The 26,970-nt window shown below is 45.0% G+C and overlaps 5 protein-coding genes across 8 annotated transcripts in view; 2 read left to right on the top strand and 3 right to left on the bottom strand.

Moving 5' to 3' along the window:
- LOC143182170 (serine/threonine-protein phosphatase 2B catalytic subunit 2) overlaps nt 1-7,952 on the bottom strand; it is a 113,782-nt gene extending 105,830 nt beyond the window's left edge. For all 3 annotated transcript variants that reach the window (XM_076383013.1, XM_076383012.1, XM_076383014.1), the window contains exon 1: nt 7,816-7,952. In XM_076383013.1, coding sequence (XP_076239128.1) covers nt 7,816-7,870 — 55 coding nt within the window. In that variant the 5' untranslated portion in view covers nt 7,871-7,952. The remainder of the gene's footprint in view (nt 1-7,815) is intronic.
- Nucleotides 7,953-10,020: 2,068 nt separating this feature from the next.
- Nucleotides 10,021-11,263, bottom strand: Gsts4 (glutathione S-transferase S4). 2 transcript variants are annotated; one of them, XM_076383035.1, is made up of 5 exons: nt 11,247-11,263; nt 10,991-11,139; nt 10,740-10,907; nt 10,472-10,617; nt 10,021-10,396 (listed from the first exon to the last, which is right to left on the bottom strand). In XM_076383035.1, exons 2-5 carry the CDS (start codon nt 11,127-11,129, stop codon nt 10,229-10,231), a joined length of 621 nt encoding a protein of 206 aa, XP_076239150.1. In that variant the 5' UTR covers nt 11,130-11,139; nt 11,247-11,263; the 3' UTR covers nt 10,021-10,228. The 2 variants fall into 2 exon arrangements, with proteins under 2 accessions (XP_076239150.1, XP_076239149.1); XM_076383034.1 differs by lacking the exon at nt 11,247-11,263 and adding an exon at nt 11,215-11,241.
- A 553-nt stretch (nt 11,264-11,816) lies between these two features.
- On the top strand, nt 11,817-15,967 carry LOC143182300 (glutamyl aminopeptidase). The gene is made up of 16 exons (XM_076383236.1): nt 11,817-12,053; nt 12,142-12,395; nt 12,467-12,614; nt 12,675-12,945; nt 13,026-13,294; nt 13,370-13,504; nt 13,610-13,893; nt 13,949-14,037; nt 14,096-14,223; nt 14,293-14,496; nt 14,559-14,638; nt 14,767-14,915; nt 14,985-15,123; nt 15,405-15,518; nt 15,626-15,734; nt 15,818-15,967. Exons 1-16 carry the CDS (start codon nt 11,817-11,819, stop codon nt 15,965-15,967), a joined length of 2,760 nt encoding a protein of 919 aa, XP_076239351.1.
- A 1,014-nt stretch (nt 15,968-16,981) lies between these two features.
- On the top strand, nt 16,982-18,818 carry LOC143182343 (uncharacterized). Its single transcript, XM_076383298.1, has 4 exons — nt 16,982-17,151; nt 17,683-17,899; nt 17,989-18,144; nt 18,684-18,818. Exons 1-4 carry the CDS (start codon nt 16,982-16,984, stop codon nt 18,816-18,818), a joined length of 678 nt encoding a protein of 225 aa, XP_076239413.1.
- A 2,015-nt stretch (nt 18,819-20,833) lies between these two features.
- Nucleotides 20,834-26,865, bottom strand: Vgn (vitellogenin). Its single transcript, XM_076383295.1, has 7 exons — nt 26,820-26,865; nt 25,940-26,658; nt 24,932-25,849; nt 23,794-24,844; nt 22,108-23,715; nt 21,601-22,028; nt 20,834-21,531 (listed from the first exon to the last, which is right to left on the bottom strand). Exons 1-7 carry the CDS (start codon nt 26,860-26,862, stop codon nt 20,965-20,967), a joined length of 5,334 nt encoding a protein of 1,777 aa, XP_076239410.1. The 5' UTR covers nt 26,863-26,865; the 3' UTR covers nt 20,834-20,964.
- Nucleotides 26,866-26,970: the final 105 nt, after the last annotated feature.

The following is a 26,970-nucleotide window of genomic DNA, read 5'->3' as shown; positions in this document are numbered from 1 at the left end:
GATTCTTGCAGGAGAAGGAACACTCGCTGACAAGGTTACAAGGTTGCACTAATTGAGGGTTTTAATTTCCTGTCCGCCCACCCGAACCCACTGATTCCTCTGTGTGCGAGCAATTCGTACATACACGTGAACATTTCGTTCTGTTGTGCGAAAGGCAACGCTGTGGTAGGAATCTGCGGCGTGCTGTAATCGAAATGTGTACAAGAGCTATGTGATTGCCACTCTCTCGTTGTGTAAAATTCTAGGGCTTTGCAGTCGTGGGAGTACAGTAGGTATTTAGAGATCCTACAATTCTATGGAACGAGATTTCTAGGATTGGAGTATTGTTGAATTCTTCTGCTTTGGAGTGGAGGAGCTTGTGAGTTCTACAGCTCTAGATTTCTTTGATTCAAAGGTTCTGGAGTTCCTGAGCCTCAGAACTTTAGAATTCTCGGGTTGTACAGATTCAGAGATATAGAGTTCTCGAGTTCCAGAGTTTTAAAGATCTAGAATTCCAAGGTTCCAGAATTCTAAACTTGTCAAGTTTCATAGATTCAGATTTCTCAAGTCCTCAAGTCCCAGATTTCTGAAGTTCCAGAGAATCTCTAAGTTTCTAAATCCCACGATTATCAATCATTAGTGGCCTCCAATTCCCCAATTCCCTATTTTTAAAGTTCTAAGCTCTTTCAACGAACACACACAAAGCAGCTGAAGTATCAGGCTTACTTCCTGCATCTGCTACCTACTTTCCAATGCAAATTTGCGATTTGAAATCTTAACAAGACAGAATCGCACAGATTCGCATACCTAAAGATCCACCATTTAACTAACTTACGGTGTATCGAGGTGATTCGCCTTTCGTGCGAATTTCTACGACTTCTGTAGACTATTTAAACGAGAGTTCGATAATCAGACTGTGCATCGTTGCCACGTGGAACGTGCGAGATGGTGAATTCTCCAGTCTGAATTATCGCGAACAATACACAGTATTTCAACAGAATAAACGCGTAATGTGTTCTGAAGTAGAAAATAGTGATTACGAGGAACAATTCAGGTTGCCTGTTTGATGTCAAATGGAGTCAAAATTTCTTAAGAGCCTCAGGATTCATTAGATCTCAAGAAACAGCCAGCTTAGTGATTTCTCTAACTTCCTACATTTGGAGCCTAGGAAAAGGATCATCTGACGATGCAAAAATGGGAATCTTTTATTCTAAGAGTTAATTCAAGTCGCTGCTGAGAGTTTCTATAAGCCAAACGCATTCTTCACGCTCTAAGGGAAGACTCTCGAAGCGACTCTACAAATTTCGACGCCTCTGCCCCGACAGGAGGCCGATTCTCCTCTTTCCTTCACGCTGTCGTCGACCTTTGGCGATTTTACCGAATCTCTTGAACCGTCCTACTCCTTTGTGCCACGAGAGATGGCCCTTAAGAGGCCGCCATCGACGGATCGTTTGTCCACGAAAATAGAAGCCTGGTCCAATGTGTCGTTCACAATGGAGAGGCGAGAAGTCGAGAGGGAACCAGAGCAATAGAGGTAATCGCCGTGTTCGTTGGAACTTGAGAGAATTTGCCATGGAGACTGAGGTCAGGGTTTAGAATCTTCGTCTGGCTAATTAAAAATCGGTCAATCATAGTGGCTCGCGATCACAAATACCTGGGATCCAAAGAATTACTACGCAAAAACCCCTACATCAAAGTGCACTGCCAGAAACCCAGGAAAACAGAGCACACATATGGCTAATAGTAACATTCTGCGCGATAGCTGAAGCCACAAACCCTTCCCTCATCACCTAGCAACCCCATCTACGATCAGTCGAGAATCTAAGGCGTCGACTCAGAGGAAAGAAAGATACAGGGGATAACACTTGCGATTTTTCTGAGGACAATTCCTGCAAGATCAATATGGCAATTCATTAGAAATTTCAATCTTATTTTAATAAATAAATACAAGTGTATCAAAAAATTGATAGATTAAATTAGCCACGCATTCAGGTACTGTAGAAATTTAATTTTAATAAGCTGGTAGAAGTGATTTTACACAAATTATCCTCAGAAAATAAAATTGTTCGAAACAAGGAAATGTTCCCTCTGCATCTTTCTTTTCTCTAAGGGTATCGAAGACGAGGAAGCATTTCTCTGCGGAAGGCGCGTGGTGCGTAAAAAGCCGCGACCGAAGACGCGAGAACAGGAGAAGAGGACCCCTGTTTATTTGTTCTTTCGTAAAGTCAACAAAAATTTCGCCGGTCCGGCACGAGCAGCGAGCACGAACGAGCGGAACAGAACAGTGGACGACGGCCGAGCCAAATGTAGTTGGCCGACCAGCCAAATGAGTTTGTGTCTATTATTACACTCCACCCAGCCGTGAGCCACGAGCCACACTGGGCCCTGGGTTATCCTCTCCGATATCCACTATACTCAGTCACTATATGCCTGCTACTATACCAACGCGCCAACCCTGCAACGTGCTCGCGAGTTGCGAGTCTCTCGCTCTTAGTGTCATTCGAGAGATCCTTGTATGCTCGCTAAAATTGGAGGGTAATTAAATTCGAGGGTGGTAATCCTGCTCTGTTTAGTGAACACTTGACGAATATCTCACCGTTTCCAGGGGAAGGAATTTGCGAAGCTTGTGAGGGATTTGTATGGGGTTGGTTTGTGGGGTTGCAATGGAGGAGCTGGAGATTTGGGGTGAGGATGAATGGGGTGAAGTGTTGAGAGTTTGTTTGAATTTTGGAAACTGGGGATCTGGGTTTGGAGCAGGGTTTCTTCAACTTTTCTTGGGTTGTGGCTCTTTTCTGAGCATTGGTCATCTCTAGGCTTATAATCTTGTTTCCAATAAATATCAGAAACGAAGAAATTAAATTACTGTATTTTTTACCCTTTCTTCTCCCTCTAATTTTTTATTGCAACCCGCCACCCCTAATAAGTAAATACCTGAAACATCCACGGTTCAGCTAAAACGAAATATATAAAAAATTCGACATCAGTCTCGAATGAAAAAAGCTTATTGTTTTGAAATCGCTGCCAAGAATTCGTATCTCATAGTCCCCGCAATTTTTATTCTCTCCGCGTATTACTCAGCGACCAGTGATACATTGTCAGAGGTAAGTGGATATCAGGATTCATATCGCATACGAATTTGGGTCAGGAGACGCTGCTACCATAACCGATCGACCCGATTGGTATTAGTATAATCGTCCTCATTAACGTTTCGTTTCTTTGTAGCGGTCAGCCCTGCGTGACCGTTTCGCGTTAATCGACGAAGATCGATTTCCCATCTCGCCCCGTGATTTTATACGCGGGCTAATTGAAACGCCTAGCACGGCACAGTAGCAAGAAAAACAAAGTTTATTTAGGGAGAATGAGGTCACAGATGCTGAAACTCCTCCCGATATTATTATCGCGATTACACAGTTTCCTCGGTTACGGCCGATCTTATCAGTGGCCGTGTGAATGGCAAACACGTGCCATCAGCTGATTAACATTCGCGGGGACTCGCGTCGTAATTCTTTCAGAGCTCTGCTCAAGAGGAACTATATACCGTGAGTTACGAAACTGGAATAATTAGTATAGAACTGATATTTTGAGGTATCTCGCAGGAAAATCGGAGCACTATAGTCTGAGTCGAATCGAGAGTCCACTGAAGGCCACTGAGGGGCCTTTCCCACACCAGTTTACTGTCGATGACTCCGTGCAGGTGTCCTAAGATTGACTCCCACTTTGAAAAGAAGCCTCAAGTAGTTCTTTGATCTTAGAGACCTCTTACAAAAAGAAAGCTTGAAATAAGTATCTCATTCTTGTTCCATGCATACAGAACTCGGTTCCATCGATCTCGATCGATTTCCCAATCAAAAGGACTCCTTGAGGCACGTGTTTCGCGGGCAGAAGTCGGTGGGTATCGTTGGATGTCGGCAAACGATCGGCAAAGCGGCTCGAGCAACGAAAATAGCTTACGAAGGCAGGCATTATGAAGCTATGAAAATATTTATAGACCGCCACCGGTTGGCAAATAATGACACACACATACGGGATCGTCGCGGGGCAGAATAGTTTCGCGTTTAATAAATAACGCAACAACGACTGGTTCGCTAGCTCCCTGCTGTAAACCGCGGTTACGTCGAATGATGCAAAATCCTAGATTAATGCGCCGGAATACTGTGCCGCGTTCTAATATTTAACGCGAGATGCACCCCGCTCGCTTGGTACAGACAGACTCGACGAGTATATGTGTCGGTTTTGAAATCGTGGGATTACCTAGCGCGGAGCCACCATGACTCATTTATCACTTTCGCGATCACGAGTCTTCTCTGTTGATGCCAATCGTCTTTAATCGCCTGCTGAGCTTAATGCTTTGTTTACTGGGGAATGTATTATTCCACCCCTGTGCAAATAAGGGTTGTTTCCTACGAATGTATTTATTAACGCTACGGCCTGGAGAAAGGGGAAAGTTTTTCAAAGTTGCAGCTAAGAGACTACCCTTTTTTTACAATACATGTAATTACCCTTGACTTTATTTCTCAGAAAAGAGAGCATCTTTACTCGTGTTCTCGATGAGATAGCTTCCATTATGTCGCGAATCTGGTACCCAGCCACCAGAATATGTTCTTATTTTAAAAAATCGTGAAATATAACATGGATAGACTTTGCTACGAACTCTTAAATTTCGCGTAAAAAATGCCAAAATGAATTAAGAAGCCATCGTCGTCGAAAAGCCGATTTCGCGAGACAATATCCCCTTCGATAATCGACGTCACGGCCATAATTCGAGGGCGTAATTCAGTCAGCGGGCAATTATCGAGGCAAATCGTTCTGGGCACGTGTCGTGGCCCGGCGAAGGTGGTTCGCAGGGTCGAAGCGTGTCCAAAGCGGAACGCACGCGCATAAATTTCATCGGGCGCAGAAATATCGCGGGCTGCGCGAGAGCCGACTGGAGACGCAATTAGACTGGAAAAATATTAGCTCGGTAACGCGAGAGGCGTGTAACGCGATGCCTTTTAAATTCGGTAATTGTTCAGTCGGGGGGAGAAACTTGCGGCGGCGTAATTGACGACGCCGCGCGTCCTGTCGTCAGCTTCTAAAATAATCTTAACTGTTTTATCGCGATGACCTCCCTGTACGATGCTTCCGCGTGAAACGGAAAAAAAAGTACGATTTATGGGGGCACGAAGTGCCTGCTCGGAGAAAATCTCCTATTCGGAATCGCGACGCGAGCATCGAGATCCTTCAACCGTTTCTGCGACATTGAGTCCTGGCGGAATGAGAGGATGAAGCTTATCGCTATTCTCTGAGAGAACTTTCGCTCAACTGTGACGACAAATTGCCTAGAAGGGACCTGAAATACGACCGAGAGGGATGATTGAAAGAAGATTCGTACCTCGACTTGGAGAAGGACGCTGAGACTTGTGTTGGATGACTTAAACATGAGTACTAAGGAAATTAGTAGCTTTTTTTTAGGGAAGAGTAGTCTTGGAAGGAAATAGATTAGTGATTTTGAAGTGCAGAAGTAAGTAGGTTTAAAAGGATGAGTTCTTCAGTGGATTTGGCTGGTTACTTTAATCTACTCTGACTGTAAGACTTTTAGAATTTAAGTATAAAGAACACTGTATCTTACAGCAATTTCAAAACGAGATCCAAGAATATTCTAAAAGTTAATTGGACAGATCCAATTTCCCCTAAGGCGTAAAGAGAACGGGAGCAATAATATCGAACGCAACGTGAGCTGATTAAGCCGAGGTCGATACAAACTCTTCATTAGAAGCCGCGAAAAGATGGGAGGAATGGCAAAGAGCGTGGTGAGAGATTAATACACGTACTAATCTACATCTGCCGCGCCATTGAGTCTGATTAACATGTGGCGGGGTATCAAAAGGTCTGTTAAAAATCGTTAATCATTGGATGCGTTTGGATATCCTCCAAATTATGATATTTTCGCGTCATGACAATGAGTTATATTCGGTGGTTGATGGTTCATAGTCGCACGCGTGACCGACACGATATCTATTTTTATTCCATTTGCTTTTCTGTTTCGGGGTCTTCTGTTTTGATCGCTGAGTTACGGTCTTTCCTTAAATAATATTTATCGACGCCCTATGGATAGTCTAGTGTTAATGAAAACGAGACTAAAAAGCTTAAAATATTTACGTGAACTACCAAGAGAAATCACAGTAAGCCTTGATTACACCCAGACCTTGATTATCCACATTCTCTATTGCTCCACATTTTAATTATTCAGTGAATTTCCAATAACTGCACAGTGTTTCTGAAAGCAGAACTCGAACCACGATTTACAAAGCACATAAACTCTATAAAACTAGATACTAAAACCGCCCTAGAGTTCTGAATTTAGTCTGAGGCCTACCAATCGAGGTTCCACTGTACCAAATCGACCGACGCCAAACCGAAAACTGAAAACCTTCAGTCATAATCTTCCCAACTCAGAGGTCGAAGGAAGATGCCCGATATTCGAAGTGGGAAAGAAAAACACGCGGAGGGCGCCCCGCAATAAAGGTCGTCGACCCGAAGTGCCTGCCACCTGTGCGTCCTGAACCAGTTCCCCTTTTCGGCAGCGATGTGGGTCAGCGCGCCCCAGCTAAAAAGGGGTCTGCCTGCAACGGGCCGTGCAGCAGACAATGCATCAGCACGTGCACTCGCATCTGCAAGCCGAAACACCCCATTGTGCGTTCCTCGTCGATAGGGAAACGCAACATCTAGCAACCTGTCGTGCAGGGTGAACGACCGGAAGCAGCATCCGCGGCGAGGAAAGAATCGCCTCGCTGGGACCGCTGAATATCAAGTTTACAGGGAATGTGGGTCATCGCGATATCCCCCCTCCTCGCTCTGAGCATCGACGAATTCGACGCCCGGCATTTCCGACCGCATTTTTCGCGTTCCTCGAGAAACCGCGAGATATTAATTATTCCGCGAGAAGGGAAAGGAGGTCGCTGGAAAACGCGGAGCGTAACGAGAGCAGGGGGAAAAAACCGACGCTCGACGCCCCTGGAGGAAAAGGCTGGCTACGCCAATGGCCAGCTCCCCTGGCCACACGCGTATTTACATCGTGCACGCATTAGGCGCGCGTAGAGACGCGGCTGGCCGGTCAGCTGTTCGACGAGGAGCGTCCAGACGCGAAATCGTCGGCGTGCCGCGTCCTCGAGACGATTCCGTTCCTCGACCTCGTGGAAACGGGGCTAACCGCGCGAGACGCACGGCTCTGCGGACGAGAAGATGGCGGGGGAGGCGGGGTTGACGGGGAAAATGCGAATTAGGTTAGGTTGGACCTTCGAAACCTAAGGGTCTACCGAACGCTACAAAATAACGAAACAGTGAACCCTAGAAATAAAGAAACCCCTAACCAAAGGAAAATCACGAACAAGAGACAGCAATGGGGGGTGGAAAAGCGTGGTTCGGAGGGTCAGTGAGAACGCCGTGGCAGGTCGATAGCAATGGCGCCGCGAAGCCACGAAGAAAATCAATCCCGCACGACACGCGACGTGTTTTGACGCGCCTACTTCTTTCCCACAGCGCTCGTGATGTCACGCAGGCGAGCCGCGATTAAAGTCTGCCCGTGGATCCATAATTATGCCCGACGTGAAAAACCCTAGGTCCTCGTAGGGGGGTGGTCCCGCGGGGGGGAAAGGTGCGCGTGAAATACGGAGAGCACTGACGTACCGACGGAGGTGGCCGGAAGAGAGACGGGGCCGCAGGGGCCACGCATGCACACGCGCACGCACACACGAGTCAAGATCGCGCGTATACACGGTCCAAGGTGGGCGAACCTGATACGATCGCTGGTCGTACAGGTTCGCTCTGGGTGTACGAAAAATGAATAGTATCGCTTACTTTTGATCACTCGTTCCGTCGTGGAGAGCTTCTGCTGCGAGTTGTTCGAGGTCATGCTGTATCAGGATGGTTGACGGGTGGGCGCCGGCCTCTCGCTATCTCTCTCTTTCTCTCTTTCTCTCTTTCTCTCTCTCACGCGCGCGCTCTCCTCCTATTTCACCGTTCCTCTGGCCCGGTCACAGGATCGGTCTCTCTCTCGTCGCAGCGTTGTCACTCTGCCTGTATTTTTTCTTCCTCCTCCTCCTTCCTCTTCTTCTTCTTCTTCTTCTTCCTCTTCTTGCTCTGGCCGTAGTCACTCGCGGGAGGAGGTAGCACCTTCCTCTCACGAACGGGGGGTTGGGTGGAAGGAGAGGGCGGTATTTTCACCTCGAGAGCCCGGCGCGGCACACACACATACACACGCGCGGAGTGGGGGAGGGAGGAGAGACGGGGGTCGGAGAGGTGACGGAAGTTATCGCACGGCGCGGCACATCGGTGGCTCCGGACCGTTGTTCATTGGGCGTTCGCAGAGCGAGAGAAATTATTGCGCGAGCTTGTCCTTCTCGCTCCCCCGGTGTGTTTACGACACCGACACCAGCGTTCCTCTGTTTCTCTCCTTCCTCCGCTATCCTTCTCGCGCTCGGCCTCCTATCTCGCTCTCGCTCCCTCTGCCGGACGAAAGGTACCACCAACGCCTTTTGCGGGGCGAGTAACTGGATCGCTGGACCACGCGAGCTGCACGGCCAGCACCAAGGGGCCTCGCGACCGCGGTACCACTACACGGACCAGCTGCAGCTGCACGACAGGGCCGCCGAGGTGTAGACTGCCACGGGACGAGGGCTTCCGACGAGGAGGTGGCCGAGGGCAACGGCAACGATCGCGGCGTGAGCACAGAGAGAACGGCGACGGCACGACGACGACGTTGACGACGACGACGACGACGACGATGAGAATGACGGCGGTGACCGCGGCGGCGAACGCGACGATGGCGAGCACGTACAAGCCGACGACACCGTAATGACGAGCACCGCGACGCGATACCGTGACACCGACACCCACGGTCGAAAACACCACGCCGCTAAATTCTACTACAAGATGTCTGTCTATCTGGCTCTCCGCGGCGCGCACACTGACGGCTCCGCGGCCTAGAGGACGGTCGCGCAACGGTGCTCGCGCAGCGATCATTCGAGACCGCTCATTGGCCGCGCCGCCACCAGCTGCCGCCACCCACGCCGCCGCGAACCGTTGGCGCCACTTGCTGGCGGTTTGAATTGATTCTGTTGCATGGGGGATGTTCTTGGGGACTGTTCCAGCCTTCTTCAGGGAATTTTCAAGAGATTTTTCAATTCTTTTGTGAGAAATGGTCGTACGATGGACCTGAAATGATAGAGAATGAATATTTGTTAATAGAATTAAATAAATTGGTTTATTACTAGACTTGAAATATTGATTTTGAAATCCTGTCTTTTTTTCTTTATATTGTAATATCCCTTAGGACTTTAATTACGTTTTAGAGTAAGTCTGTCATTGAATGGGTCTTTTATTTATTCCAAGGACCAGCAAGTATTTTTATTACTCTCATGTCGTGCATACTGTTATTGATTCAGTTTGAAATGAAATTGCAACGCTTATACTAGTAAAAATTGAAACAAAATATATCCAGGAATTCTTATAATTCGAAGGAACCGTTGTAAATATTACGTGACGATTGTATATCTGTTCTCGTACATTAAGAGTCGTTTGTGGTTCGATTTCAACGTGGACAGCAGTCGATAAGTTAGAAAACCAAGAGTCTGAACGAGAAGCGCTAAATTTAATTGGCTGTTAGGATGTGTACTTAGGTGCTAATAATTAAAAAAATATTAACAGTAGAGAGGGAAGGCACCCCTATATACACCCTAGGCTAACAGTTAAAAATTTTAAAATAAATGACCAGTGGTCACTCACCAATAGCCGGACCACTGGTCAAGGGTGGTTAAGGGTGTCCAAGGGTGTCCAAGGATGTCCAAGGGTGTTCAGGAGCCCTCCTCAGGTTCGCTACAGCGATCCTCATCCCCCGGAGGTCCCGGAGTGAATGAGAAGTCCCTCGACCGCCAAGGGTATATGTACCTTTGGGACTAAGGGTGGGGGGGTCAAAGAAACACCTTTATCAGTACAACAAATTGATATTTCTGAAATCCATTTCTGTAAACTATTATTAAAAACAATTTCACACATTATTTTGTGACTTATTCACAATTATGATTTTTAAATAATAAATGTAAAATAATACATAAGTTTTTTACTTTGGAATTATTTTTGCGTTCATTCGTTTGTGTTATTCTTTTCTTAATGTTTAATAATTTGTTATTTTCTATATTTTTACACTGTTTTATTGCTATTACACGTACAAATACAAATATTTATTTTACAGTCACATACAAATTATGATACATTAAAATGTCAATTTTGGCCTTCTCTCCACCCACGCTTTGATACTTGGAATTGCCAAAATCTTTTCCTTCAAGGCTTTCAGATGCGGTTTATCTTTCGTAATATCAGACTCATAAGCTGTGTTTATTGAATCCGAAATAGCAACAAAGAAGAGATCAGCGTAACTTAACTAAAAGATTAATTAAAAAGAAATCAATCAACATCCTACTAAATAAGAATTCTTGAATAAATGAAGGACACTAACTTGACCACCATGTAAATATCCATCATTGTTCTTCGCCAATTCCTCCAATTTGCTCAAATAAAATGGAATCACATTCGTGAATACTTCCTCTCTCTTTTTAGCCTTCACAACTGGATCAGACTCTCTATAATATTGCGATATTGTCACTGCAAAAAAGGAACTCATAGATCACAAGTGCACAGAATTGAAATGGAATTTGACGATACTCGAGAAAGTCCATCTAACAGAAAGGAATCAATTTTGCCTAAGCAAAGAGATCAATATTTACATCTCCGGAAGTCGTGGAGTGCATTCGCGATGGCATCGATCTGCAGGGTATCCAAATCAGTTTTGCCGAGAAGATTAAACTGTTTGGCCAAGTAATGGCAAATAGGCAACGTTTGCGCGTACTCCTTGCCGTCGATTTCCAGAACGGGCATTTGACCGAACGGGGTTGCTGGAAGAAACATCGAAATCGTGATTTGTATCACAAACAGCTGGACAAATAGAGTGAAATGTTTGATTTGAAGCACGCAGTACTTGGTTTCATGTTGATCCAATCTTTGGAACTATGCTCCAAGCGAATGTCTGTGAATTCGACGCCACCGTAACTCAAAAGGAACCGTATGGGCTCTGCCAATCCCATCACATTGAAATACTTTAGCTTATACACTGTCATCTTTCACGATCTAAAAAATATTAGAAAATAATACCACCTAAACTTACACCTATACCTTAGATGTGGCCTATAACTTTGTAAGTACCGTTTTTTGGAGTCTGCAAGGCTGAAACTCACCAAATTGTCAAATGAAATACACTGCAATTCACTGAGGACTAACTGGTTTCCAGAGTTACATAAGAATTATATATCGCCCCTCTACCTATTTAGATTCTGTCCATCTCTATCCTACCCGAAAGACTTTCTTTGTCAGTGAGACGTCTTGAAGGTTCCCATTGGTTTTCGAACTCGTTGCATTCCCACTACTCCTCACTTTCACTTCTGGAGCAGACTGAGGCTATTGAAAGCCGCGATTGTTCACACATGGAACACACAAGACTATTCTTGAATGATACCAATATATGTTGTTTAATTATTGCTTCAATACCGATCAATAATCGAACATATAACACTGATGTCAGAATGAAATAATTTAATCTCATCTGAAGTTAGCAAAATTTTCCTTCACAGTACTCACTGGCTCTGAATTCGATGAAGTGGTTAACCAAAATGTTATGCAACATTTAATCAAGGCTTTCGTTGTGAAGTGTCGAACTCAGTTGAAGCTTCAATAAATAGAGACTCGTTTCTCAAGCGAGACGAGATAAGGAACTTCTGGAACAGGGAATCTTTGTCTTCAGAGTAGAAATGACCGACTGGCGATTTGTCTTAATTACAATTGTCTTGATGGAGACGGAGGATTTTAGTGCGATCGCTGGCAACCTTTCCAGGAATAATTTAGGTCGATATCGCGACGAGCCAATGGAGATTGAAAAACGTCTACCCGAGGATGTAGTCCCGAGAAATTACGTGATCGCTATTTCGCCCGATTTGCAGAAAGATGAATTCCATGGTTCTATTCGCATCGATATTGAAGTGCTCCAAGTTAGTGATTTTAATGTCCAACAGGTATTTTATTTTAGCCACTTAGCTCTTAGCTAAGGTGGTATTAATTGCTGCAATTATATTAAAGGATAGAAGTCTCATCATTTTGCATTCCAAGAACCTATCAATATCTTCAACGAAATTATATTCACAGAAATCTCAGTCTGAGATTCACATAAAGTCGGTGCATCATGTGAATAAACGTGAAATGTTTGTCATTAAGGCGTTCACAATTTTCCCTGCGGGGGAGTATGCCCTGAAAATGAATTTTAGTGGCGATTTAAGGGGGAAGATTACTGGATTTTATTTAAGCACTTACACTGATCTAAACCAATCTCTTCGGTAAGTAACTCATACTGTAGTAAATTATGGGAAAATAATTGCATACATATAGAATCCTTATTGCTATCTAGAAAAATTGCAGTAACTCAGTTCGAACCATTTTACGCTCGGAACGCTTTCCCATGTTTCGACGAGCCAAGTTTTAAAGCGACATTCACAATTCGCATCCTTCATTCGGAGGAGCATCCATATCACGCGCTATCAAACATGCCAGTTGCAGTAAGTTAAAATACACAAGAAAACAGAATATCGAGAAAATATTTTAGAGATACTCTTCAGAAAGTAGAGAGCCTGAAGAACGAAAGCGACTCGAGAGTAACCTATTTCGCTCCTACGCCACCAATGTCCACTTACCTCGTTGCCTTCGTCGTCAGTGACTTCGAGTGCCTGGGATCAAGCTTGAAGCTGATAAACGGGAGCAAGATACCATTGAATATTTGCATTAGACCTATGTACAGGAATAAAACGAGTTTCGCTATGGAGGTGGCTACCAAAGCAATAGAGTTCTACCTCGACCTCTTCCAGATCGATTTTCCCCTGGCTAAACTCGGTAATTCTACATTGGCCTATTAATTCCAACCTTCTCTTTTTATTAACTAGTCCTCACATTTAAAAATCGCTACCGATCAGATCTGGTCGCCATACCCGATTTCGCAGCAGGCGCCATGGAAAACTGGGGTCTGATCACATTTCGCGAGACAGAACTGCTTCATAGCCAGAACGACAGTTCTTGCCAGAATATGAGAAGCGTCAGCTTGGCGGTGGCCCATGAACTGGCACACACGTGGTTCGGCAATCTGGTCACCATGAAATGGTGGAACGATCTCTGGCTGAACGAGGGATTTGCCACTTACATGGAGCATAGAGCAGTGGACTCTGTCTTCCCACAATGGAATCAGGTCTATCAATCTTGAACTTACAGTCCATCGGAAGGCCTCATCGTCCACAGTCTCTTTTTTCGTTTCCTGCATTAGATGGATTACTTTCCCCTGCACACCAAGTACGTTTCCATGAAGCACGACACCAAAATGCGTGCTCGGCCCATCGTGAAACGTGTGGAGGACCCTGAGGAAATCGAGGAAATGTTCGATCGTATCTCCTACCAGAAAGTACTTCCAAGAAATAGATAGTATTAAGTCTATTATCTGAGAAATCTGTCGAGGGCCCAAATTACAAAGGTTCCCCAAATCAAAGTTTAATTTTCATTGAACTAGGCTGCAGCAGTGATCGGGATGCTGGAGAACGCAATCGGCAGTTCCATATTTTTTCGAGGCATCAGGAATTATTTAAAGGAGTATCAGTTTCGCAATGCAGATTCACAAGAACTTTTTGAGATGCTAGAGAGTAGCACCAGTGGTAACATCGACCTCACAGATATCGTAAGTCGATGGACCAAGTTCCCTGGATTTCCAGTAGTCAACATTCGTCAGGAGGGCTCCAGTTTTCGCCTTTCCCAAAAACGATTCGCCACAAGCAAAAGATTCAAAGAGACTCTCGAGTATGTATAAAGCAGGAAACCATAATTAATTATTACAGATATTTCTGGATTACAGTGATGGCAGCTGGACCATCCCCATAACATATGTAACAAGTAGAAGAGACGGTGCGAAGCTAGACTGGTTCCTCGCAAATTTTTCTTGTGGTAATTATCACGATTTCAAGATTTCTCTGCCTTTCTTATACTCTAAATTTTATTATAGTGGAGCTGCCTCTGGAGAGATCAGTGGATTGGATTAAGCTAAATCACAAATCTGTTGGCTACTATATTGTAAATTACACCGAGGAAGCTTGGAATAAATTCAGGAATCTACTCTCCCACAATTATCAAGTAATTCTCAAGGGTTTCTTATGCAGTCCTGGATTTGTCAGCCTCTAATTTTGCTCGCAATTATTGCAGACGCTGAACGCCGTAGATAGAGCGGACTTGTTGCATGACGCTTTTCTTCTAGCGGAAGCCGCCGATTTGTGCTACTCCGTGGTCATGAACTTAACTTCTTATCTAGTGAACGAGACCGCTTATCAGCCTTGGGCTGTGGCTACTGAGTGGTTCGGATTGATGAACAGATTACTGGATGGGACCGATGTGTACCCACGTTTTCAGGTGACATAATTCACTAAGAAACCTACTCATCATTACTTCTTCAATTTAATCTCAATTTACAGATCTACGCGCGAAATCTTATCGACAGAATTTATGGTCAAATCGAATGGAACGTTAGTCCTGAAAAATCTTTCGCGGACAGGTTCGTCTGCCTTGTCAATTATCTTCCTAATTAAAATAAAATTAATTTTTATAAGAAGATGAGGACTGAAAAAAGAGCACTACTTTGATTGAAATATGGGTTAAGAGAATCTCTCCATTCGTTTCAAGAGAATTCGGCGTGCTGATACTGAACGCAGCCTGCAGCGTGGCTCATCGCCACTGCCTGGAAACTGCGAACCGGAAGCTGCGGGACTTCCTCCACAGCGATGGTAGAGAAGCTCTACCGACAGATATACGGTCTATCGTTTATTCATTTGGTAAGGGGAGAATTTCATAAATATTTTTCGCTTTGTCTCTTTATTATTCACGATGTAGTACCGTGATAGGCCTTGTCACGCAGTTGGACGACGTTGGATCAATATTCGAAAACATGTCGCGGTTGCTCGCGAGGGAGAGCGACGCACAGGAAAGGGAACGGCTGATCATCGGGCTGACTTCCATCCAAGATAAGGACACCCTTAATCGGTTCGTCAATGTCCAATTCGATCGCGGACTAATTGCCCCACCCTGGCAGCGCCTTCTCCAACACCGACAGTACTCCCTGTCGGTGTTATCTACCCGCGTGTGGATTTCTAATTTATCAAAATCTAATTTGGTCCTCGGCAAGCGTGTCCCTCGCGACGAAAGATCACGCATTCACGATTGCGTTTTATTAAAAAACACGCGGCGATAAGAGGCAACATTCAGACCTAATTTATGTTTTAACGTTCACCTTTTAATTATGACTTCACGTTTTTATGGTTTAGGTACCTCGAACGAGCGACCAACGAAAATTTCGTTCGCAAACAGGACTTTGCTGACGTGCTGATCAAGATCGCTACGAATCCCATAGGGTTGGACATTGCCTGGAATTTCGTACGGTACTTATTCTTCAAAGTATATATGAGTATACCAAAAATGATGATAACGATTCTCGTGATTGTCACGGACGCTGGAAAGTCGTAATAAATAGTTAATCTTCGCGTAGATCTCGGTGGGACAGTCTGGTCAGAAAGTACGCGGCGAATGGTTTTACTTTGGGAAAGACTGTCGTTGCTATTGTATCTTTATTTAAGGACTATCCAAGAATTCAGGAAGTAATGTTTTAATATTCACAAAATCTTAGAAATATACTGGACATTAGTATATGTATGAAAATTGTCAAATATTTATTTCACAGGCTAGGATGTTCTTCTTAGAGCACCCAGAACTGAAGGTAACCGAGAGCACGAAAAGAAACGCCATGGAGGAGATGGAGAATAGCATCAACTGGCTAAATACGAATCTAGGAAAAATCGATGAATGGTTAAAAGACAATGGTTTCGATTAGATGGATCAAGAAAACACGAAAATTTTCGCTTCTTATGTCAAGAAAAGATATCTAAGTTCTGTTAATCCGTTCAAGTGTATTTTGAAACTTATTATCAGTGACGATTAAACGTGTCAGTAGTGAGTAGTGATTGCAAATTTAGATTAACCTTATCCAGCTTCTATAAAGGTATTTTCCACTGACAATGAGTATCAGCATTTCGCTTGACAGGTATTCATTTATTGTATTATCTGCATTCCACCGAAAATTAATAAGAATAATTTTTTAATAATCCCCTTCTCTCCAAAAACGAAAGCTGACATGTCTGAAAGAAAAATTCGCTGATGTCTCAAAGCGTTGCTAATCTAGTGGAATAAGCGCGCTAGTCAGACTCTCCTCTTGAAGCAGCTCGATTAAATCGCGATGCACGTTGACCAAATATGTAAGCGTGCGTTTTCAGCGACTTATCTAATCACTGAACAAGTTCGTCCCCTCGAAGCGCAATCGCTTTCAACGAAAAAAATAGCGGAGGCAATGGGCAGACAATGACGACGCGTCGAGACGGAACGTCGTCACGGGAAGCGTCGTTTCGCGAGCGTTCGTCCCACGACGCCGCGCATTTATCGAATTTATCGAAATTTCTTTCATTACTCATTGCCGATACTCCTGGCCCTGGTAAACAGGGAGAACGTCGTGTTTGCCATCTCCCAACTCTCGGACCGATACAGACCGTCAGCCATCCGCTCGCGAATGATCCTCCTTGTCCCGCGACGAAAGTGCTCCTTCAGCGTTCGCCAAAGTCGACGCCCGTCGATTTTTCGAACTTTTGGATTCCTGGACCCGTCTTGTGTCCGAGGCAGCTGAATCGAGGCTGAGCTGCAGAAGGTAAGAAGTTCGTGGGCCCTCTGCTTCCAGGGATCAAGCAGCCTGGATGTCATAGTGATCGCCAGGAAGAGATGTAACAGGTGTCTCATGAGATAGACGTGAAAGTGACACGTGCTTCTTTGGTACCAGTGGACGTGATCTGCGTCGAGAATGAACAAGGCTGTACATTACGCCTTGGTGGCGTTTTGGGAGAAGGCAGGGTGCAAGATCGTCGCGGATTACCCAGCGAAACATGACTCAGCGTACAAGGCGATCGTTTTGAGTACAGTGGATGGGTTGAAGTCGTTGGAGAATGACACAATCAGCATCGATAGGGGCAAGTAAGCAGTTTGATTGCGGTTTGGAGAGATTTACTGTGGGGGAGACCTAGTGGTGTGTCTATAGAATTTTTTATACTTGGTTTGATCCATAATTTTGGTGCTTTATTAGTTCAGAGATGGAAAATTGAACTAGGATTCTATGATCTGACAGTGACTCTTACTATTTTGCGAGAATTATGCCAGGAGTATAATAGACGTTTCTGAATTGTTCAGAACAAAGTTGACTAGTGGTAGTCCATTGTGAGAGAAACTCGGACCACAGAAGGTTAAGACTTTGAGACTCGCGATACCGCTACTAAAGCGTGTAAATCTTTCATGCGACAATAGAGATAAGGCTGCCAGCACGGCATAACATGTGTAATTTAATTAACTGCATTATCAGCCTGAATACTTCAAAATGTATAACAATAGCTACGATCTACTCCAATTATTTTTCTTTTCTATACTAGGTCTATGGTTTTCTCTTTTACTGATAAGATATAGAAAAATACAAAAATATGATTTATACTTCTCACAAGTTTCTTCTCTCAGGTACACTGTGCACGTGCTGATCGGCGAACTTCACTACGCCTGTCTAACTTCGAAACCTGACAGCCCTTCATCAGCAGCCACCCTGCAGTCCCATGCCCAGGTATTTCTGGAACGACTGCGAAGCGTTTACAGAGAGCTACCGATCCTGGCTGATCTGTCGCGGGATCTGAGGAACCTGGCCGTCATCGATCTCTCGAAACCACTGAAGAAGATTGTCGTATGTTGGATTCTACCTAATCTAGACCTTACCAAGTACGGTTCATGTCGATCGCCCGTACAGAGGAGCTTAAACGATTACGATTTCAGGAGGAGCATAATCGACAAGAGGCTGACGTAATACCACGACTCGAAGGAGAATTAGCGGAAATTCGGAGGGCGTTGATGGATGGGGTACAGAAACTGATCGACAGAGGACAGAGGCTGGACGAACTGGTCCGAAAGGCTCAGAGTCTGCAGATCATGGTAAATTAATTCTAAATCGATTTCTTTATTCTGTGGAGTTGTTCTTTTCTATTGCCCTTAAGCTTTGGGAATTTACAACTTATATCGAGCGAGATGGAGACTCCTAATTAAATTGCCAATAAGAGGAATCTTCATTCAATAATGAAGGATTAACAGCAATGCATGTCTCATAAATACGACCCCACGCTTCAGATTGCTCTCACATTTATGAGCGTCGAAAAGATACTGGGCCATTAATTATACTCATATCGAGCAACGATTAACGGGTCACAACCTACTAAGTTCACGAACGTGTGCATTAATTTCTGTTTCTTCGCTAATTTTCTTCGGATCCTACGAAAAGAATTTATTAACAGCGAATTTAGTTGCTAACTTATCGCTTCTCTTGCTTTTCAAGTTTCCAGTGGTAATGAGTCTTCTCCGCTCTCTTATTCTCGAGGATTTCGACTTTTAATTAATTTTATCAGGAGTTTAACACACCCACCATTCTGTCTCACCCAAGTTTCAGTAAAAGATTCATACATTTCTTCTCTGTGCAGTCGCGAAAGGATTTCCATGTGGTGTCGAGAACCCCCAGGAAGAGGAGCAGCGTCGTATTAGCAACCGTGGCAGCGAGCATGATGTTCATCTCCACGTCACTTCTAGTTTTCCTGCTCTACATTGGGATTCTCTGAAGCATAGCTGAAGTGTGTAACCGCTACGCTGTTGTACATGTACGAGCAAATAAATTATTTATTCATTTCTCCAACTTCTTATTTCGCGCTCTCAAGGGAAGGGATCGTTGAACTATCGACTCATTCGATGCAAATCTGCAGCGATATTCACACGATGAGTAGCAGTAATATGCAAATGGTTCAATATCTGGGACGAAGGAGTTATCTGCTATGGCTTCGATGCTGAGATTCATAACAGACCCCATCGAGCTCCAGGAGGAAATCAAACGCAGAGATGATTTCGCTGAGTCGATTAGACGCGAGCTTTTCATCGCGGCTCGAAAAATACAGGTTAACAAGGACAGGTTCCCTATAACCTGGATAAAGACTGTTCTGAAAATGTCGAGGTTTCCCACGCGATCTCGAACGAGTGATGTATACATGGCAGATAACCCTGCGGGCTCGATAGGAGCTCCTGCAGGAGTTATCGTTTTCATTCGAGCGCAATGCGAGCTCCGCTAATAATAGAGGGTCGAGTGTCGTAACGGGAGAGCCAGTTCGCGAAGATATCGATTGTTTGAGGTCAAGATCGTGGCACAATAGCGTAGTCGTGATCCACACAGCTGTCGTCACGTCCTCCTCGTTCCAGATTTGAAATTTTGCGCGCGATGGCTCCCCTTTCACGCGGTGAACTCAATTTTTACGCCTTTTACTTCATTAATTATCTAAAAATCTGTAGTTTTAAGAATTAGAAAATTAGACAATTTTCATGGATCCTAATTCAGTCCTCCTAGAGTTTATCGAAGTGCAGAGTATTAAGGTTTCCTTATTGGAATTTGGTTTCGCGTTTTAGGCCTGGATCAGAGGTATCCTGACTCGAAACCATCTGCGGCTGTTGCACGCGAGTGCGACCACCATTCAACGCCATTGGCGCGGTTATTATGTCAGGATGGCCACTGATCGATACCTAGTCGAGCGTGTTCATCAAATGTGGCAGGATTATTACGACCAAATGGCGACGAGAATCCAGGCGATCTGGCGTGGCTATTGGATCAGGAAAACCGTCCTGGACCTGCCAAAGAGACGACGATGGTTGAAAGACGTTTACGCGAAGAATGTGGAGGCTGTGGATAATATGAAGAAGTGAGTACTTGTGAGCTGTTTGATCCTCAAGTTTTCCATGCGTGACTAACTCTCAAATTTAGGTTCAGGCAGAATGAGATAGAGTATATTGAGTCTGTCATTGAGGAGGAATCGATGCATTGGATACTCTTCATTTTGTTCAAGGTGTGTTTGCAAGACTAGTTAAAATATTTTAGAAATGACTAAGGCTCTTCTATGAACGCAGCTTCATCACTTGTTGAGGACGAAGCGTCAACCAGGTGTGATCACGAAAATCGACAAATCTCGTTGCACATTCATCGAGGAAATGTTAAAATGCTTCGAATATAAGAATTACAGGCGCGCTGTAACCACCTGTCGAGACTGTCAGCTGGACCCCAAGTCTTCTTTAGTCTTTCGTGGTACCTACTATGAGAGATGTGAGAGAGAAATTCGCGAGATGGAGAAGAATTTGCAGACTGGAGTCGTACCCGTATTTAGAAGTACGATTACACCCCATACCCTTGTTCTGAAACTCTAAAAAAATTTGTTAGTAAAATAGTAACTACCATGCAATATTTAGGTGATCCATACGAGGACCAAGAAAAGCATCTACGCAAACTCTACAGGGACCACCGAGAGGCTTCATTACACAATTCCTATGAAACACCACCCTCCACCAATTTAGGAAATCAGAAAAGCAAGGACACTTGTTCAAAGGAAATTCCCAAAACACCCATTTCCTGTGTCAGAGTAAAAGAAATTTACAAGGAAATAAAGGAGATGGATTGCCACTTAGATCAACTTCGTCTAAAGTGCCCTGTTCACAATATTTCCCTCCCTACTTGACTTCCACAAACACCTTCACTAACCCACCACCACCCACACAAAGGTAAATTCTACAAAGGTACGAGGACAGTACAAGACAAATAAAATATTTTGATAATACATCGTATATTGCTAAAATACAAAAAAAATAGAATAATTACATCAACTACTAACTACTATACAACTAACTACTATACAACTAACTACTAACTAACTACTAGTATCAGGTATGTCAGAATTAGGCTTGGCATGCAAGGGGAACAGAAATGGGTCGCGTCATGGAAACAGTTTTCTGGCTGAGATCAGGATTGGCGCCCTTCTGGACCCTCTTCTTCAGGTTCAGCGAGGCCTCGTTCGTCTCCATGCAGGTGAATGAGTACTGCTTGACCGTTGTCTCAGTGGGTGTGTATCCAGGAACACAGGAGACGACTGGGCGCGTGCTGAAGCAGATCTTGTCGTCGACCTCAACCACTTGGGTCCTGTGGGTCATCTTGCGTTTGTCATCCTGCTGTTGGTTCTTGTGGTAGCCCCAGTTTTGGTGCTCGGTGCTGATCCTTCCAGCGTCAACGTCACTGATGACATTGCTCTGACGGTTCGTCACCTGGCGCCAGCAATCGTTCTTGTTAACTTTCTTGGCGTTCTCCAGGGCCTCTCCTTCACACTGATCCTTGGTCAAGGCGTAGGTGGCAATGAAGTTCTGTGGTGTCTTCATGATGCAGTTCCTGGGGCTGACGAAGTCGTTGCTGACGTCGCCGTCGAAGTTACCACAGAGACCACGCACAGAGTTGCTGTACAGGTGGTTTGCCTGTGAACAAAATTTAATTAGGTCCAGCTGTAGGTGCATAGCTAGAGTTGCTATCAGCTGGTAACTCACCTTGATGAGAACACGTTTGCCGTCGTAGACGAGGTCCACGTTGTACTTCTGAGACACAAGGCCGATGGAGTTGTCAGAGAGTCTGTAGATTTCGAACAAGGTTTCGTCGTTCTGTTTCTCCTGTTTGCTCACGTCCTGAGTGATCTGCTGGTTCTTGCCATTTATGGTAACTTCAGGTTGAGAGTTCGTTGGGAAGAGCCTGATTTCCTGGTCGCCAAGGATGATCTTGACTTCCTTCTGTCCGCTCTCTGTTTCTCGGCTGAGAACAGTGACTCTGTTATTTTCAGGGATGCGGAGTTTCTCGTTGTGGTTCTCAGGGTTCATCTTCTGGTACGTGGTCATCACGACGTGCCAGCAGTTGCCAAGTCTGAGAGGGTAGCTCTGGCCATCGAAGGTTTCGGCTCGGGTCTTGTCAAGAACACAGGATCCTAAAAATACGAATTCTAATTAATAAAATTGACGATTTTTAGCTGTAAAATACCTGTATAAATATTCTTCAATACTCACGTTGATTTTGGTTGTTCGGCACCTGCTGATCGACTCCTACAATGTTTTCTGCGGTAATTCCAAGCTTAGGTAAATTCACGTTAAAGGATACATCCATGTCTGAAGTGTGTAGAGACAGGTCAGCAGTCTCGAGGTTCTGTGAGAGCTTAGCCTTGATATCAACCTTCTTCTTGCCAAAGTTCTTGGGTTTGTTCGAGTTCACTTGTGACTTGATGTAGCCATTATTGGCAATCAACTGGACAGCCTGGTTCGTCAATTCCTGGAGGCTGTTGGATTGGATGTCCATGGAGATCTCCACCTCGTCCAATAATTGACCGAAGATGGCTGCGTTCTGGCAGGCTTGGAGGATCTTGTTACCTTGCTTCATCTGCTCGTTACAAGCCTTCGCCAAACGAGAGTTCTTGATCATTTCCTTCATACCATTAGTCTGGATAGCCTTTCCTTTGATGTTACTCTGTTCATGGTTGGAGCAGGTCTCTCCATAGCGAACGTCGACGTCGAATTCCACTTTGGGCTTCGTTTTCATCAGCTCGTCGTAGGATACAAGAGAATTGAGAGTGGATTGAGCCTGGGAAGCTGCGCAGACTTCGTATTTAATGTTTTCTTGGGGCATGTTGAATTGCCAGTTGAAGAGGGTCCTTTCTTTGTTGTCCACGTTGCTGGAGGCCCAGGCGAGGGTGAGTCTAGTTTGAGTTTGGAGGTCACCAGGTACCAGTAGCTGCATATCCACCACACGGGAGTTGGCTGACTTGATGCCCTTGACTGCTTCTTTCAGGAGCTGCTTCCTGCGATCCTCATTATTAGCTTCCTTAGATAGTACAACAGCCTTCGCAATAGGTGTCCATTGTTCAAGATTCTCAGTGCCTGGTTCGATAGTCATGGAGTCATAAGCTATGTTTAAGGCCACTGGCTCTTTCTGTTCGTGTTCCAGGTTCATGTACAAATCAGCCTGGCAGTACATATCGTTGTCCAAGGATGGAGGATACCAGATGTTTTTCTTGGATTCCTTGATCAGTTTCCAGAAATATACATTCGACTTATCAGCTTCCAAGTTCAATTTGAACGTTGGTGCTCGTTTCATTGGGAGCAATTCAGACTGGCTCAAGGTTTCCTGATTCTGCACTTTATGTGTGTTCTTTTCCGTGAGCAAAGGACGCAGGTTCAAGATGTCGTGGGTGGAGGTGTATGGGACGACGCTGTAGTGGATCAATCGTGCCTTCTCTTCGCCCTTCAGAGGCAAAACCTTGATCTGCGTGATCTTCTTGGAACGGTTCAGGTCCATGGAGAGTTTCAATGGGGCGTAGGTCTGGAAGTCCATGTCTACACCAGCGATGTAGTGTTGGTGTTCGAATGGAGTCACGAAGCCGATCCTTCCTTGAATCTTTTTCGAGTAGAGTGCACGGACCTCGGATTTCAGGTTCACGCTCATGTCGTTGCTGATTTGAAGCTGGCCGTTTCCACTGACTTTCCACAAAATGGGCATTCTGAAGCTGTAGACGAAGGGCAGACCAGTCTCAGTGGGGAAGCTTAGAATGATGTCGTAGGACATCAGTTTCTGCATGTTGAAGTACTTCATGTTTTTCATGGCTGCTAAGTTACTGGACACCACTGGAACAAAAGAAAATCTTGTATCTTTTCCTCAGAAGTCCTATTAAAATTCTATTCATTAAAAATTTAGATACTCACGACTAGGGATGTTGCGAATGGTGTGTCTGTCGAATGGCAAGAAGCGAGAAATGAATTTCGTGTTCCACAGGAGGTTTCCTTCCAGCTGAATAGGCTCGTCAGGTACGATGTTAAGTTCCTCAGCAATTTGTTCTGCCATGGATTGTCCAGATTGCTGGTTCTTGTTGAAGACCTTCTGGAGTAAGTCAATAAGTGGCCTAGCGTTTGAGAGCATGGTTGCCCATTCAGTTGGTGGCATCTTAAAGTCGCCATAGGAGGCGAACATTCCCAGGTACAAAGCACGAGGGATCAAACTGTCGTCGCTGCCAATGTAGTTGAAGATCGTTCTCCGAATCGCGTTCTGTTCTTCTTCGACTGTGTCAGAGACAAATCCACGAGAGAATTTGTAGCTGTAATCGTTAGGGCTCAGCAGGTTCTTGGCAGCGCGTGCTTTGTTAACTAGATCCATGGATGGAGAATTGGTAATGGCAGCCAAGCTCTCAATGGTGGACTTGACAGCTGAGTTGACCTGCTTGTTGGTGTCGTACTTAGTGAACTCTGCCATCCTCTGGAGCATGCTCAATGGAGGGTTGGTCTTCATCAGCAAGAATACAGCAGCGCAACGAACTTCATGAGATTCCCTGGTGTTCAGGTAGATCTTGTACAAAACAGAACGTGCCAGTTTCGGGTGCATATCGGCCAGTTTGTTCAGGGAAGCCACCATCATCATCCTCTGGAAGACGGTCACTGGTTCCTTTCCTTCCAGGTAGGGCTCGAAGACAGAGAGGATTCTGGGGTGTCCAATACTACCAAGGGCCATGATGTAGGTCTGGATCCTTGGGCTGTTCTTCTGCTTGATAGCATTCTTCAGCTCACGTTGCAAGTAGGGGATGTATTCTTCAATGACAGTCTTGTCGTGCTTAGAGACGAGTCTGCCGAAAGTGTGCACTGGGTAGCGGTTGTGGAGGGTTGCTTTGTTCACTTGAACTTGACGTACAAGGTCAGCGAAGGCCAAGATAGCAGTGCTGTTCAAGAATTTCTCGTTCATCACCTGAGAATTGGTAGCCAGGTCCTGGAAATCGTAATTGAAAGGTCAGAATCCAATTCTACTTGTTCTAACTAAAATTAAAGAGTCTTTAAGTCTTGAACTAATACTCACAAACAATGCCCTGATGTATTGAGCAGTAGGTGTGCGTGCGTTCTTCGAGATTCGCGAAACAATTTCAGCGGCCTCGAAACCTTCAACGTTCCTCTTCAGGATCCAGTTCTTGATGGTTAGCAAAGCGGGTCCAGTTCCAGCCTGAGTGACGGCGTCTCTGAATACAGTCCAAGCATTCTGTTTGACAGCCTGGGACCTGTCGTTCGACTTAAGCTCGTTGGCCGAGATGTGCATGTTGCTCTCAGCTTCTTCAATTTGTCTCCTGCTCATCAAACGGATCAGGCTGCAGAGGATCGTGAACTTGTCAAGAGACTGCTGAGTGGGAATGTTGCTGGGGTCCTCGAGCTCATTAGCAATTTGGAAGACCAGCTCCTTGGTGGCCCTGACGAGGTCAATCTCACCAGATTTTGCAATGAATTTACCCTTGTAGCCAACGAAGTTGGGCAGCAGAGGGTTCTGAGGAGCATCCTCCAGCGTGGGCTTGGGCTGCCAGAATTGGTGTTCTTCGCTGCTGGAGATGGAGCTGCTGGATGCACTGGATGAACTGGAGCTACGTAGCCTTGGGTTCTGTCCGTTCTTGACTATTTCCTCGCTGGAGCTGACAGAGCTGACACTGTCGGAGGAGTGGATCTGGTTGGAGTTCTGGGTATTAGGGTTGAATCTGCGTTCCTCAAAGTCAGAGAAGGGGTTGTTGTAGATGTAGACTAAGTTGCCAGTGGATTCAGGGTTACTAGGCGCAGGCATAGTGTTGGAGATCCTGTTAACGTTTTGTAGGGTCAGATTCATCCTGGTAGCCACGATGCCATTCTGGTGGTCGTACAGCCTGGGGCTAACGAACATCTGGCTGGTGGTGACTGACGATTGGATGGTGAATTTTTTCAAGGTTCCTGAGATGACGATCCTACTAGTGGCGGATTTCTGTGACAATCAGAACCAAATATCATTAACAAAATTCTAGATAAAATAATATATAAAAAATAATAGAATTCTAGGTAAAGTAATATTCACCGAAAGGAATTTTCCGTTCTCATTGGTGCCAGGTTCCCAGTTGTTGTGTCCAGAGATACCAAAGTGGTAGTCGATCCTCTGCTCACACCTGCTGAAGTTCTTGGTCTTCATGATGTCGATGTGATGTCCTTCTCCCTTCAATTCTGGCATAGGTACCAATTCGGGTTTCGACTGGAGCAAGTATTCTGGCAAAGGCGTGATATCATAGAAGACCTCGCATTTTCCACCAACAGAGTCTTCCATAGCTTTGAACATTCCATAGGGCTCGTCATCGTTGGGAACCTGGATGCTGCTGCTCTTGATAGCATTCTCGCCCTGGGTGTCCACCTGCAGCTGACTGACGATACTCTTGAGGATGTTTACCTCCCAGGTGGGGACGTCTCTGTCCACGATCAGGTCCCTGATGACTCCATGCTTGATCTTGATCTCGAAGGGCTTCTCAGAAATCGGCAGGTCACGGAGCTCCAACATCTGGTCGGAAATCTCCGAGTTCCAGCCGCTGGGCAGCTGTTTGTGGATCCTTGCGTACTGACCTTTCCATACCTTTGCACCTAACGTGTTGGCATCCTTGACTTGAACTGAGAGCAGAGCTTTCAGCAAGATGCCTGTGTACTGATCGGATATCTTATCCAAACTTGTGAGAGTGCGACTTCGTACAAGGTAGGTGTACTCGTTGCCAACTTTCCAGCCATGCTGAAGGTCGGCTGAGACGAGTCCCGCTGTAAAAGAATAGAATTTTTTTTTTAATTTCCAATTTTAAGTATTTTTTGTAAAAGAAAAGTTTAAAGACGAACTCAATATTTGAGAAATTGAAATTGTTTGAAGTAGAATAGGGAAATTGAGTTAGGTAGTCTGTGTAAAACTTTCAACTTTCACTTACCAAATACTAAGAGAGTCAATGGTAGCCACATGTTGAAAGCCATAGAGAACCAGAAAGTGACGGTGCATCCCGCGGATCATGTAGCATTTATACGATACATTCTGTCACATCAGCAGAATCAATAATCTCGAGATGACTTCCATGAACTTGA

This window comes from Calliopsis andreniformis, chromosome 8 (genome assembly GCF_051401765.1).
Source record: "Calliopsis andreniformis isolate RMS-2024a chromosome 8, iyCalAndr_principal, whole genome shotgun sequence".
Classification (NCBI taxonomy): domain Eukaryota; kingdom Metazoa; phylum Arthropoda; class Insecta; order Hymenoptera; family Andrenidae; genus Calliopsis; species Calliopsis andreniformis.
Note: the sequence above shows the minus strand (reverse complement) of the source record. Positions and strands in the feature narration are given on the sequence as shown.

Bases quoted from the DNA above. Each gene is read 5' to 3' on its own strand.
- Gsts4 (XM_076383035.1), bottom strand. From the start codon at position 11,129: ATGACAGTGTATAAGCTAAAGTATTTCAATGTGATGGGATTGGCAGAG. The intron at 10,618-10,739 runs GTAAATATTGAT...CCTTTTTTGCAG, and splicing joins ACTCCACGACTTCCGGAGAT to TGACAATATCGCAATATTAT. The intron at 10,397-10,471 runs GTTAGTGTCCTT...TTAATCTTTTAG, and splicing joins GATATTTACATGGTGGTCAA to TTAAGTTACGCTGATCTCTT.
- LOC143182300 (XM_076383236.1), top strand. From the start codon at position 11,817: ATGACCGACTGGCGATTTGTCTTAATTACAATTGTCTTGATGGAGACG. The intron at 14,224-14,292 runs GTAATTCTCAAG...CAATTATTGCAG, and splicing joins TACTCTCCCACAATTATCAA to ACGCTGAACGCCGTAGATAG. The intron at 14,639-14,766 runs GTTCGTCTGCCT...ATTCGTTTCAAG, and splicing joins GAAAAATCTTTCGCGGACAG to AGAATTCGGCGTGCTGATAC.
- LOC143182343 (XM_076383298.1), top strand. From the start codon at position 16,982: ATGAACAAGGCTGTACATTACGCCTTGGTGGCGTTTTGGGAGAAGGCA. The intron at 17,900-17,988 runs GTATGTTGGATT...TTACGATTTCAG, and splicing joins AACCACTGAAGAAGATTGTC to GAGGAGCATAATCGACAAGA. The intron at 18,145-18,683 runs GTAAATTAATTC...TTCTCTGTGCAG, and splicing joins CTCAGAGTCTGCAGATCATG to TCGCGAAAGGATTTCCATGT.
- Vgn (XM_076383295.1), bottom strand. From the start codon at position 26,862: ATGGCTTTCAACATGTGGCTACCATTGACTCTCTTAGTATTTG. The intron at 26,659-26,819 runs GTAAGTGAAAGT...ATTCTTTTACAG, and splicing joins ATTGACTCTCTTAGTATTTG to CGGGACTCGTCTCAGCCGAC. The intron at 21,532-21,600 runs GTGAGTTACCAG...TTTTGTTCACAG, and splicing joins GCAAACGTGTTCTCATCAAG to GCAAACCACCTGTACAGCAA.